This window comes from Amblyomma maculatum, chromosome 3 (assembly GCF_055883805.1).
Source record: "Amblyomma maculatum isolate TAMU_Amacu chromosome 3, ASM5588380v1, whole genome shotgun sequence".
NCBI lineage: Eukaryota > Metazoa > Arthropoda > Arachnida > Ixodida > Ixodidae > Amblyomma > Amblyomma maculatum.
In genome coordinates, this window is record NC_139346.1 from 159,752,491 (window position 1) to 159,766,868 (window position 14,378).

Sequence of the window (14,378 nt, forward strand, 5' to 3'; positions counted from 1 at the left end):
AGCCAGGTCAACGAGCTGTAAGGTTTGAACAGTTGCGACATACAAGGGATGAGATTGAATCATTTCTTTATCAATTCTTTGTTTCAAATACGTCTTATTTCATTTTTTTCTTTACTTTGTCTCTTCTGCTGTCTGCTTTATACCGTAGTTGTTTTTTTTTTTTTCGGAGACCTAAAAAGGTCCTTAAACCGGGCAAGGTACTTTTGAGATTCATTCTTTCCGCTTTATCAATTCTTTTCGCTCCCAGTGCAAAGCCATGCGCACACTTCCAAATTAGTGAATATGTGTATTTCGCTCAGTGAACGTACAGCCGACGGCAGCTCTGACCGCGCGTCTAATTTCCTGAAGTGCGCGGAGCTGTGCACTAATGGAAGTCCAGACTTCTGCAACAGAACGTAGATCCTTCGAATAATTCGTAGCTCATTAGTATTCTAATACGGTACGCGGATGATAAAATAGTGATCATTGTTTGCTCTCAGGTTACATGTAGTTGAGATTTAATTTAAACGCGTAACATTATTTGAACGAATGATATTATTATGCACACCAGTAAATAAATGTTGACAGAGAGCGACGTCGGCAAAGAGTGGTTTCTTATTTTTCTTTACATCTGGAGCTTATATACGCTTGTGATTAACCGGCTACAGAAAATCAGGCTGCACATATCGCTTGCAGGCTGCGTGTGGAGAGATGGCGGTGAAATTAAATTCCGCCACGAATAGTTTCAGCACTGCCTGACAGCCGTGCGACAAATATGGCAACGGGTTGCCAGGCTTTCCAAGGCGCGTTTTCCGTATATATTATCACAGTTAACGTAGCTATAGCGACCATCGTGTAAGACTGTTAAAAACCGCTTTATTTCACTTCCCTCAAACTTACGATTCTGTCCTTCCGAGTATTGAACTTCACTTGTTTCCATCAAAGAAACATTACTTGCGACTAGGCAACGGGCCGATCTGTGCCTTGTTTACGCGTTCGTTAATTAGTGCCGCTTAAACTAGCGCGCCTCAAAATGCTATCGGTTATCCCTGAATGGCGCGGTGCTCGTATAATACTTTCATCGCTTGGGCATCGAATTCCTCCGTTGCATTTGAACGAATGAGGTTTTCAAAGGTAAAGGAGTGAACGTGACCTAGTGCTTTCAATTGCTCTCTAACATTTATTCGTAGTCGCTCTTCGCGTTGTCTTTACGACGGTATAAAACCAGTGCCACACGAGCCATGAAAGTGGGTGCATCGATGTGGTCGCGGACGAAACAAGGGAAAACATGAGCTCCCAAACCCAATGCAATGCAGAGAGCAGCGAATCAAGGACATTAGTTTCGACTCGCCCGCTCTTTCACATCCCTGCTCCTTTTTCCTCCCCCCCCCCCCCCCCTTTCGCCAACCCCCGTTCCTCCTTTCCCCAGCAGCCCAAACTCCGATGTTTACAGTGGCAGAAAAGTTCCAATGCTGCCCCGTCTATGGCACTGGCGCGGGTCAAACTGTCGACCTCCTTTAAGGCTTCGCTCAGGCGGACCGTGAATGCAGGACAGCTCGCGTGGCTTGTCTAATTTCATCCGCCTTTCTTTCTTTCTTTTTTTTTTTTTTTTTACCGCGCTTCTTTCTTTTCGCAGCCGCCTGTATTTGTCCTCTTTCTATTTTTCGTGTACTTTGGAGCCAGAACTGTCTGCCTCCGGGAAGAGATGCCCGTTCGCCGCTCACATCAGCGGAGGCCGAGGTTAATTTGGAGAGACTACTTTACGTCCTCTTTTCTGCTTCCGTTTTTTTTTCTCTCTCTCTCTCTTTTTTTGCCAGCGAGGGGCCCGAATTCGATTCACGTGTGATACGGTGAGCGAGCTTGGAGTGCGTGCCGGTTTAGGATGTGTGTGTACACCGTGTATGGGCGGCTGTTCCTGCCTAGGAAATTGATCGTCCAACAAACCCTCTCCCCGTTCCTCCAACCTCTTCTCGCAACTCCTTCGCTATTTTAGTTTGTCTTCGGTATGGCATAGCCGATGTGCTTTCCTCTCTGAGTTTCTTTTTTCATTCTGAGGCTCGGTAGATGGTAGTAGTGGTGGTGGTGGCAAGGGTGTATCAGCCAGGCTGAAGGACAGCGTCGGACAAGAGCGTGGAACCAGAGAGCATCGATTCTTCGTCCTACTGTTTCCTTTTTCGATATTTATGTTCCTCATTAGGATTGGCTCCGCACTCTTGAGTAGTTTGGAGGGGCTCACCCACTCCACGCTTTTCTTTTTCCTTCAAGCTTTCAGCGTGTTCGAAGCTGCGCTTTTATGCCGGTGAACTTAGTTAAGAGGCGGTTCATTAGCCGCGCACCTAAATCACGCCTGAGCTCTTAGCGAAAAAAAAAAAGGGGGGGGGGGAATGAGAAAAAAAAGGTGGGAAGAAAAAAATATCAGATGGCCAGGAGAGATGGGGGGGGGGGGTAAGAAAGGGACGCATACATTTTAACACTGGGTAAAGGGAAATAAACTACGTTATAAGACAGCGTGTAAGGCAGTGCGATATTCTCAAGACGGCCGGAGATCAGGAAAGGGACAGTATCTATCGAAAGAATAAATGCCTCATAGTTGTTGAAGTTACTTCACCGATCCGCTTTACTTTGACGTTATCCGATTGAGTTGTGAAAGAGAGAACCTGGTGCCTCAATTATGCCATTATCAAAGCAAATTATTATTCATTGAGTACTTTGAAGAATTTTGCGGGACACCTCGGGGAAATTCTCACTTGTGCAATCCGGGCTACGACCAAACTAAAGAAAGAAAGATTCTTTCGAATCTTACTGGCCAATTTCGCGTCAGATCGCCTTGAATTTGGGAAGATTTAGCCCTCGTACTGTACCAGTAAATTATGAGCGATATCTGCTCATTCTTCGAGTGTGAGGCCGTGCAAAATGAGCCGCTGTAACGACTGTACAATTACATAATTATGAAGCAAACCACAAGTCCTCGGCCAGAATCTTGCTTGCGAACCAGCACGGTACGATTATTATTAAAGAGCGCTCGACTTGCTAATTCATACGAACGAGATAAAGATCATTACTTGCTTTCTTTTCACTGTAACTTCGAAGGCGCCATACACTGACAGGTCTGAGCATAACTCGCGCTCTGTAGCAGTGAAAAAGCACGAGACGGTGTTCAAGGCAGCTTCTGGGGTCACGTACAGTGCCCTGAATACATAACATCATTTCGTCGCTGTCTCGGAATGAAGAAAATGAAAAGAAAACGCTTTATATTCTCGCTGTTGGAAAAAACAGCGGAATTCGGCAGAGAAGACGTCGCCTTGGTGAGCTGAGGAGTGTGCCACGGTGCGTGCTTTGATTCTTGACACTGCCTTCGGGTTTTACGCCAAGAGAGAGAGAACAACCGACACTGAGTCATGTAAAACGAAAGAAAGAGAGAGAAAAAAAAAAAACTTGGAGAATAAATGTACAACCCGCTCAGCCGCGAATGTAGGTTGCGGATTGAGACGAGCCTGGTGGAGATCGGATCTTACGATTTCTGTGCTGCTACTTCGTTTCGTCACACGGATCTTTTTATTATCCTCAAACCACTTCTTTCTTTCCGACTCCTGTTAGATACATCAGTTGCGTCAAGGTTATAAGACGGCGAAGCGCGGCGCGGTCACGGAACAGGTTTTCTTCGTAATTTATGTGTTTGATTCCGTTGGCCATACCCAGCTTCCAGTTCACATTTACTTTTTTTTTTTTTTAATTTTCTTGTTCTTGATGTGGACTGCCCTGTTAGACAAGCAGACAGCCTCGGCGCGCAGAGCCGGCGTCTATTCCGTTCCGGCGGAGCTAAAGAAAATCGTTCGAGTCGGCCGCGCACGTGTCCGCAGGCTTGCTCGTTCTCGTACACAGCGCACGTTCTTGCAGGCCTAAGCTAAATGGAGAGAGAGAAAAAAATTGGTAGAAAGAAGAAATTGGAACGTCGATGTGACTGTCAAAACGGCTCTCGTTAACGCATGACATAAATGTCTGTCGAGACCCCCACGCCGAGCCACGAATTCGGTGCAGTACTCTGGGAGCTTGGAGAGGCGGACGCCGCCACGTGGTCTCACCGGCGTATCAATGTAGTCCCAAATGAACGCAGCAGTACAAGTGGAGCTCCTCCTCGTCCGCTGTACGAACAAATTCTGGCTACGCGAAGAAGTTTTAAAACCGATGACGCGAACTATGCGCTAAAAAAAAGAGAAAATAAATGTAAAAAGAAACTAAAGCATGCCGACAACTGAAATAAAGCATGCAGAGCCATCTCTCGCTATTCCGGTTGGACGAGATACACAACGGCTGCTTTGGCAGCGTTGCAGGGATCTACCGGGACGAAATGCAAGGCGATGTCTGTACACTTCGCTTGCTCGCGTAATGGAGTTTTTTCTTCTCTCCTCGCTTCATCTCGAGTGGCAGGTGGAGAGGCTATTTATCTCTCGTGATCCGCGATATCGTAGTCGATGGCTACGACATTGGTGATTGGCGACCGAATTCTGTTTGGGCTCTCAATGAAAACCTCTCAGCCTTCATTCCTTTTTTGATCAACACAACGCATTGATAGTGCTGGTGTATTCCTTAACTAGTTCTGCAAATTACGATAGTTTCCTCATTACTACGGTGCAAGAGGCTAGAGGTCATATGTGGAAGGATCCGTGTTCGGGCACTGGCACCGCATTATAGTGGAAATTTTAAGTCATATTGTTTGCGGGCGTTGAATGTTCATTATGAAGCGTCACCGGCAAAATGTTTGCGCTATTTAGGTGTACAGTTCGTAGCTGAAGCCACACCTCCACTTGATGCGACTGATTTGCAATGTCAGTACTGGCGCCAGAGCCAATAGCAACTACGTTTATTAAAGGAGTATAGGCACCTAAATTTTGGTTTCGTGTTATATTATTTTAAATTATGTATACTACATTACTGTACACCAATCACTACGGGATATTTATCTATACGACAGCTAAATAATGTATAATGAAAATTCTACAGCCGAGCGATGACTGTGACTTTAAAGTCAAGCCTTGGCCGCCTATAGCGGATGAAAAAACAGCGATATAATCGTCCTTCTGCGGTTTTAATTCACAAAAACGCTGAAAGCAACTTGTTGCAAGAGCAGGAATTAAAGCATGTGAAAAAGCAGCAACTTTATTGCTGTTTTCATCTCTCGAATGAGCTATACTGGACTTTGACGTCACAGCCACTGGTCGGCCGTTGAAACCGAAACCGATGAAGACGAGAAAAAAAAACAGTTATAAATTATTTATGAGGAGTAGGCGAAAACCACAAGGTGATCCACCTGCAGCAACGTCTAACGCATCATTAACAAGAAGAAAAATGCTATAATATTCTCTATCTATAATCTTTACGAGAGTTCAGCATCATGTGCGTCCAGGATAACGGCTGTGTTAACCTTTCGCAGAGTCACTGAACACCAGAAAATGTTGTCCTCAGATGTTTGAATAAAATCACCGGGCACCCTGACTAGCCACAACTACTCGTACTGCGCACAGGTTTGATAGCCTTGATTAGCAGCATTTTGCTACCTGCCGTCACGCCTGAGGGAGACCGTGCATCTAGGCCACACTGGGCTTTTTTTTAAACAACTTCCTCGGGAGAAGAGGAGGAGAGGTCAAGAAAATATTACTAAACTATAGTTGGATAGGAGAGGCTAGCTGCCTTAAACACAGGAGACCGACTTTTCTAGAGAATAGTGTCTGTCGTTGCTCCGCGCTTAAAGCTATGTGTAAGATACTGAAAAAAAAAAAAAAAAAAAAAAAACACCCTCTAAGAGGAACTCTAAGTGTACACGCGCGCCTACTTGTGCATCTCAACGTCTGCTTCCGCGCAACCTTCAACCTCACTAGAGTGTAGGCATCAACCCCGGGAGCACATTTGAACAGGGCGGGCCGGCCACGTGGGCTGAGTTGGTGTTTAAACAGCGGGAGGAGGCCAGCGTGGAACGCGCACAAGAGGCGGAACTGAACTTGTAGAGTAGCTTCTGGAAGCACAGGGCTGACCATCTTACACGCCTATCGCTCGCCTTGTTTGGTTTTCAGCGGCCCCTTTCTGTACGTTAGTAATGCACTAGTCGTGTTCTTTGGGTGCCCCTCGTGGATGTGAACAGAAAATGAATAACATAGGAAGCTCACTGTGAAGGAAGTTTTCGTTGCTTTATGGATACCTTTCAGATAATATTATAAGGATGTTCAGTTTCGCTCTCTCTCTCTCTCTAGTCGTTCTAGTTCTCCTGCATTAAAGTTCGCAAAGAGCATTTAGTTACAGGCCCTGACCAAATAAATAAATATAGAGCGTGAAAGGAAGTAACGATGAGCAGCTTCAGATCGTTCTTTTAGAAGCGAAAGGCGGGGTTATTTTTCATACATGCGCGTATGGCTCTTTTTTTTTTTCATTTTTTTTTCAGTAAAAGCAAACACTTCAACAGTGCGGCCGTCTTAGCGCCATTTGTATGTGCGACCAAAAAAAGGTTTTGCAATGAGCTAACATCGCGCCGAAAAAGAAAAAAAGATAGTGCTCGTGAAGCATGAACTACCAAACAACAAACATTTTTACTATTAATTACACTTCTACAGCCTAATATTTATATTCTTGCATATAAGAAAGTTCACCATTTGGCACACTAGTTCCTAGAAATATGTGCTTACAACTTTTTTATCATTAAAGCATCACGCAATACCTTCATCAAAACATTACTTCGAGGCCATTATTACAGTGGTCACTAAATGCAAAAGAATAACATCCATAGCTCACGTAGGCTGCGAACAATCATCAAGTTGATTTGGTTGGTTTGTGGGGTTTAACATCCCAAAGCGACTTGGGCTATGAGAGACGCCGTAGTGGAGGACTCCGGAAATTTCGACCACCTGGGGTTCTTTAACGTGCACTGAGTCTTCATAAATATGCTACGCCCTTAGACAAGCGAGCGTAACGTACCGGTTTTCCTTGATACGAGTCTTTTAAAAAGTGTGAACCTTGCCTCGTCTAGACCTAAGTCCGTTCCCATAGGCCTGAAATGAGCTTGCCATTCTTATGAGACTAAATTCCAGGAGGCAAAGACAGCCACTTCATCGCAGTGCCCTTATTGCGCCGACCTGAGCAAAACGCCCCTAGAGCGCCACCTATCGCTTCCCCTTTATGGCGAAAGTGTGGCGAAAAAAAGTGACATTCGATTGTGCAAAGCATTGTCGTTTCTCTTGCGCGACAAAGGCACTCGAAGCGGGACGGCGTGCATTGCGCACTTCGTGGCGCTTTATGGCGACACGTACCAGCCGTGCAAAGGGGAAACAAAAATGCTCCCTGTTTCCCCATTTCACCCTCTCCGCTAAATTCAGGCAGCTGACGTCAGGACCATGCTCGCGGCTTTCTTTCATAAACGCTAGCAGTGAAAAACACAAGAAGAATTGAGACAGAGCGCGACAACATATATACCGAGGTGGTGCAAGCGTGAAATACCTCTCGCTTATATATGGTCCGAGATCCCTTTCGCCAACCTCCACCAAACTACTCCCCCTTGTCCGGATTCTCGGCGATACGCTCCTAAGACATAAAGTAGCAGATGCAGACTGCGGATTACTGTATGCGACATTGTCGGCACATGTTGGCTAACACGCTGCTGGGGGAAGGGGGAGGGGGCAGCGGAGCATTATATGGCGCAAGCAACCGTGGAAGTATAGACATCAACTTTATCAAGTATATTGCAGCTGGAGATGCACCTGGAGTCCTCCGCTAGTTCAGATGAGAATCTCGCCTCCGAACACGTCGACGTCTACTGGTTGGTCGCTGTTTACGCCAGTCGTTTGCTTGTATTGTTAGATCCCTGACATTGATTCGGAGTACACAAAGAATTGCAGAATCATCTGGAGACACAGCGTATTACAGTAAGCTCAGTAGGCAAGTTTTGCTTACTTTTGCAAAGAAACGAAACATAGAGTCTGCATAGCGAAGCTGATAATGTGACCGCAGCTAATTTATGTCGCTATAGTATTTGCCTTGGAGTGGATGCTACGACCTCGAGACGATGCTTTCACGAGTATCGTATTTTCATATGCATCCATGAACCAGTTAGGGAATCCTTCGTCTAGTGCTCATAGCCTTCATTGCAGTGAAAGAAGCATTGAGGTGGAGTAAATAGTGCCCGTAGAAGTCAAGCAAGTGTAATCGTTTAGGTGTTCTAGCTTGCTTATCTTGGTGATGCACCCGCCTGGGCGCGATCGACCTTAGTTTGTTAGACTGATTAAGCTTTGCTCCAATGTTTAGGGAAAGTGAACGAGTCTGGTTAGTTTGTAATTTCAGCCATACGGCTACAAAAGAAAGCAATTCAACTTTCCGAGAAATTTCGTGTTCGAAAAAAAATTCGTTCTTCCTGGTATGGGTTCGAACCCGGGATCACCACCTGCCCGAGGCAGCCTCTCTATCAACTGAGCTAACCGGAACGGCTAGCAGATGGCAGGGTGATAGCAAACTGAGCAGCAAATTGAGGTGGGAACTGTGTTGATTAAATATTCAGGAATGCCTCCCAAGGCGGAGCAGGGTTGCAATAAGGGAGTAATTAGCGGCATCCACCTAATCGCAGTCGTACGGCTACAAAGGAAAGTTCGTCTTGAGGTGGGATTAGGAACACGGACAAGGAGGAACTTTTTTTTATACCGCAAAATTTATCTCAAAGATGTAGAGCTTTCGTTTGTTGGTGTGTGGCTGTCTGAAGAGTGATGCTAATGAGTAATTACTCCCTTATTATTAATTACTATTTTAATATATCGACCGCATTTCTCTGCACAGCGTTTGCAATCCGTAGAGCGAACGCTTACCTTCATAATTGCTCCGGTCTCTAGCGTGGACAATCTGAACCTGTATTAAGAAGCGCAGCCGTCAGTAGGAACCACCTATTAACCAAGAAAGGACTTATACGCCGTAAACTATTTTTTATCTGATTACATTACATAAATAGTATTCTTTCTTACCTCAATAATTTTGACAAATTTCAATGTTGAACTTAGTCAGTGCAAGCTGGTATGTATATGTCGTGTTGATATTGTGTACAGAATAACATGTACGTTCATAAAACGGAGAGCAAATATTGATGGATTTGCAGTTATGAAGATTCTCAAACTTTTTTTAGCTCCGATGTTTACACTGCCGCGCGAGATTTGCTTCCAAGACGGTAACCATTCGTTTAACTAACTAAGATACTCCCCTAAAATGATGAATAAACGATCGACGACTTGACGCATGGTGTAGCCGGACATTCGCAAAGGACCACACAACACACGCGGTCAAACATCCACTGAAAAGCTCTCAGAGCGGAAACGCGCCGTGTTTTATTGGAGCGCAGGCCGGCGAGTATCATTGTACACAACAGTTCGTCAAACTTTTTTGATTGATCAGTGTGCATTTAGAAGGTTAATATGAAATTATATTTGAGCGTGCATTTAGCAGCTACACAATGCACTAATATGAAACGCGAGAATGGGCTTTTCCACTCGCACCAAAGTTACGCAGTGAAGCAAGAAGTACAGGCGGTCCTCTCTGAAGTGTATATTTTCTGACACTGGTATATAAGAAAGTGCTTCAGTGGCATTTGTATTCGGTGACCAAATGTTGTAGTAAGATGACTGACGGTGGTCCCAGAGGCTCTTGCTATAAGCAAATCTAAATCACTCTCACGGTCCGACGGCACCAGAATGCACTGTACAAGAAAAGGATTTTCTCAGTTCAGTTCAGGCGTTCAGTCGTGTCCGACTCTTCGTGACCCTATGGACCATGTCACGCCACGCTTTCCGGTCTCTCACTATCTTCTTAGGATTTTCTAGTCTCGCATAAAATAATACGGGTTTTTGTGAGCCCAAAAATGCAGCCTGTATAGAGATGGTGCGCTCAGAAGCAACAATGAGACTTAGCAGGTATATTGTGACGAATGGCAGCGCGCAAGTTGAACCGCAGGTGGGTTTTGGGATACGTAAAGACTACATCGAACGAAAATCAAATTATCTTGCGTCTGTAACAAACGCGACAACGGTGCAAATAGTACAAGGATCCTTTAGTCGTTTTTCATCCCTCAAGTGCACGCGCACGCAATTTCAACCTTCTTTAAGAATAGTCTAGAAGCAAGTTACGCGGTTAAACCACTGGCATGTCTTGACTGAAGACCATTATGCGGCTGTCTATGCGCATCTCACGGCAACGACATGCGGGCTCGTTTAAGCCGATCGCATCCCGGAAGTTATGAGCGCTTTCAAATCAACGCGCAAAAAGGTAATGAACGCTGCTTTCTTCTTTAGCCTATCAGTAGAAAGGAGATTCGTTTCTGGTAAGCCCTGCCCACACTCAAAGAAAAAAAAAAAAAAAACGACAGCTCACACAGCTACTCGCGTTTTGCCGCTGCTGAATTCCCGTGGGAAAACAGCCAGACGTGCCGCCGCAGCTTTATATAACCGTTTTCGAAAGCGGTCGGCGCTCTAATAAGGAACCTAAATAGGAGCAAAAAAGTGCGTCTGACAATGCAAGGCTCTCGAGAACGTGCCCAGGCAGACGTCCGCTCCTGTTATTGGTGTTTAAAGCGGAAAGAAAAAATATTCGAACGGAAGGCATGAGAGCTCTTCGGCGCTTGGCGAGGACGTTCACTATATTGCCATCCACCGTCGAGGTCAAGCCCGCGAAAACGAACAGAAGTCAAGTGTTCTCAACACAAGATGCACTTCAGATCTGCGAACCTCATAAACACTGCATGCATTTGTTGAAGAAAAATTACTTTAGTTTACGCACTAAGAAGGAAAGATTTAAAAACGCTTCGTGCTCTATTTTTCGCTTATTTATCAATTTATCTGCCAAGTGCTTAGTAAGCAGGCGAGCAGTGCGAACTCGCGCTCGATGCCATTTGCCAGTAGCTTCTTGTTTTCTTTTTTTCCGCAGTTCCTCCAACTTTCTCTTCTAGGTGTTTCGAAAGACGCGTCAAGACATAAGCGTGCACGCGCTTTTTATTATCGACCTCGATCAAAATTTATGACGTCACACTCGCGGTTGGTCCTCTCGGTTGCTGAGCATTCTTTTCTGCTTCGTTTCGGGTGTGCAGGGTTCCCTCCAAAAAGCAGTCGCTACGCCCTCGCTGAACACCTCCTGGTCTCGAGAATCATGAGCGTGCAGATTGAATCTTACACCTTTACCAATGCCCTTTCTCCTTTTCTTAAATAGATGCTTATTACGCAAGCCAGCTGTTCTTTGTGAGTTTTGTTTTGTTTTGTTTGAACGAAAGCTAGACTTTAGTTATGCACATTTGTTCAACTCTAACGCAATCGGCGAATATCATGCATCGCCTTTTACTTCTTATTTCATTCAATATGACTAACAGTTGTACTAAGGCTAAGTTAGAAACGTTGAAAAACTTTTATTTTTTCAATGCGCCGTAAATAAAACAGTGTGACAAGCTCCACCATTTTGCTATATATTCTTCTGTGAATGGAGGATTAACGTGAATCATACGCACGGGCAAAAAAAAAAGACAATAGTGACGCTCTGCGAGCACGTAGCGTCACGTGGGTTTGAGCGGCGTCGATTCGAACATTATAATATCAGCACGTGCCTGTCACACAATACAGATTTTTTCAGGCGTCCACTCGTAATACGAGACTTTCTCAACGACTGTCATCGTGACGCGTGAAACGGTGACGTCATTAGCACTTTGCAGCACACTTAAAAACCCTTGAATAGGTTTTTTTTTTCTTTTTTTTTTTTTTGCTGCACACGGGTTTCGTTGCGTATATTTAAGTCTTGGCTGCCAGCTCGTCCCAACAAGGATAAAGGCACTGAAAAGCTGAACACACGGAAGGCTACGATTGCTCCTGTTTCTCTTATTGTTCATGCAGATGTGCGAACAATTATTGTCAGCTTTAAACTAGAATGAACGAGCACTCACCATCTTTCTCTTGCGATACTGGCGAGAGCACGCGGCGTTGTTGTCTTGAGCGGAGGGAGAGTTGTCTTCAGTCAAGCACGCCGAGATTGAAGAGAACGTCGGAGCGGCCGGAGACAGAAAACGGCAAAACAAAACAAAAACAAAAAAGAAAACGAGGAGCCTTGAGCGACGTCAACAGCGCGGTTCGTCGACCACCGGCTCAGCCATAGAGGTTAGAATAAACTGTCCTTTCTTTCACCCGCGCGCGCCTTCCTTTCTTCCGCTGTGGCGCGATCTCGGCGATCCGCCGGTTATCCCAAGTCCTCCGACGAAGAAGAGCAAGAAGAAGCCGGGCCTATGGTCGGCTGACACGCGACGTACTATGCTCCGCTCTGGGCGAGCGTCGATTGACCAGCATCCGCCGAGGTCCACCTGTTTTTAAGAGGTGTCCTCTGCCCGCTTCCGCGCCGGCACGCCACCTACTGCGCTTGCGCAGACTCTTCCTCCTCATCCTCTTCTTTGTGCACCCTCTCTTTCTCCTCCGGTATCGCCCTTTCGCTCGCTCAACGCGTCACTCACTCTCTCGCCCTCCTCACCTCCTGTACCTCACTCTTTCACCCCCCTTCTTCAGGCGGCGATCTTGCTTTCCCTTTCTCATCGCACCGCCACCGCTGCACGGCCCAATCGAAACTGAGCCCGTATGGGGGGCAGAAGACGCCGACACTTCTTGCCGAAGAAGCGCAGTCTAGCCTGTCTCATCTCATCCCGCGACGGAGGGTGCAGAAAATGCTTGCCCCGCCGCCGCCGATCGCGAAGAAATAAAGAAAAAAAGAAAAGAAAGATGAATCGAAGAAGTCTGATATTGCCTTTTTACACCCCTCCCCTGCCATCCACCCTTCTTCTCTTCCCCGTCTCCCCTCATCTCCCTTTGACGTACGCACACATATCCTCATCCCAAAATGAACCCTGAAACAAAGAAACAGAGTGCGGAAAACGGCTAGTGCGCGTTGCAGCAGCAGCGGGAGAGGGGCTCGAGGTAGCAATTGCGGCTGGCCAGAGAAAACAGAGCAAAACTTCGGCGCGTTTCGCACGCGTCTGCCGTGCTTGGATCACTGTTGCTTTTTGTTGTCTGATACCCTTTCCCTCACCGATACGAGGTCTATCTTTTATTTCTTTCTTGCCTCCTTTCTGTCGCTCGTCGTGTTTTCTTTTCGTCGCTCCACGCTCAGGTATCTCCCATTCGGCCTTCTGTACGTGCACTTCTTCCACACGCTCTCTCTCTCTCGCAGCCTCTCGCCTTCCCAAGACGAGCGAGCGCGCACACTCCGAAGGGCGCCTTGCTTTCTTCTCGGGCGTACGCTTTTTGGGCGGCCCAGTTCGATTCACGACGAACATTGTAGAGACTGGTTGACTTATCGTCTCGGTGCCGAAGAAGCAACGACAGGAAAAGCGTACAGCAGCGGCAGCAACAACAGCAGCGACCGCGAACAACAGCGAAGAGTCGATGTGCCGTGCCGAGATGGCAGTGGCGGCGGTCTGGTGGCTGCGCATGTTGTGCGTGAAAAAATGAAGCGACTGGGGTGGCTTTAAAAGCGAAAGAACAAATAAATAAGCCGAAATAACGGGGAAAAAACAATCGTGTAGAGTGGTTGTGTTGTTTTGGGACGGGCTCTCTCATGTGGGTTGTTGTGTTGCTTCGGGTTTGACGCTGGGAGCAGTTTGAGGCGATGCGCTCTGCCCGCAGTAATGGGACCGTTTCCGAGGGCTTGAGTTATCGTCCCGAAGAGCGAAACGTTTTCAGCCTCGAAAGGTTACACAGAGATGAAAATAAGAAAACAAGGAAACCGGAGGTAGAGAATAAGTGAGAAAGATAAAGAGTGTGGGTTCGGGACGAAAGGTACGGCAGCCAAAGATCGTAGCCTGGGAGGGAATTGAAATCTGAGCCAGATCCATTGAACAAATAAAAAAAAAAGAAAGGAAAAGGATGGTAACAATGAAAAATTCGTCTGGAAGGACGCAAAATGGAAAAGAAGCGCTGTGTCGGGATGTGATCCTATTTACGTGCTCTATTGTGCTTTGCGCTCCGGCGGTCATTGTATACAAGACTATTTCGCCGGTGGGAAGTAAAGCAAGAAAAATAACAAACAAAAGCGCAACCGAAAACAACCAAACCGAAAAACGCCACTGTAAACGGCGCAAAAATTATCGATAAGAAAAAAGTAGGATAGGGAACGTAATGAAACAAGACGCTGTACATCCGGCCTTCTCAGCAAGAGTAGAAAAGTTACGCGAATTCAAGTCTGAAGCTCAGACGCAGGTTGTCTCTTTCTTTGCTTCTGTACCTGCCTTTTGTCGAGCACATTTGTGCCAGATTTCATTTGAGGCTTCGCCGAATGAGAAAAGGCTTGCAGTCAGTAAGGTGAGAGGAGGAAGGGGGAGAGAAAAAAGACAGGAAGGCAGATTCAGAAGCGTGGAATTCTTA

General features: G+C 46.2%; 1 protein-coding gene across 2 annotated transcripts in view; it reads right to left on the bottom strand.

Annotated features, from left to right (window-relative positions):
* Positions 1–12,321, bottom strand: part of LOC146196642 (uncharacterized) — a 78,940-nt gene extending 66,619 nt beyond the window's left edge. For both annotated transcript variants that reach the window (XM_084598406.1, XM_084598407.1), the window contains exon 1: positions 11,918–12,321. In XM_084598406.1, coding sequence (XP_084454532.1) covers positions 11,918–11,920 — 3 coding nt within the window. In that variant the 5' untranslated portion in view covers positions 11,921–12,321. The remainder of the gene's footprint in view (positions 1–11,917) is intronic.
* Between the last annotated feature and the right edge of the window lie 2,057 nt (positions 12,322–14,378).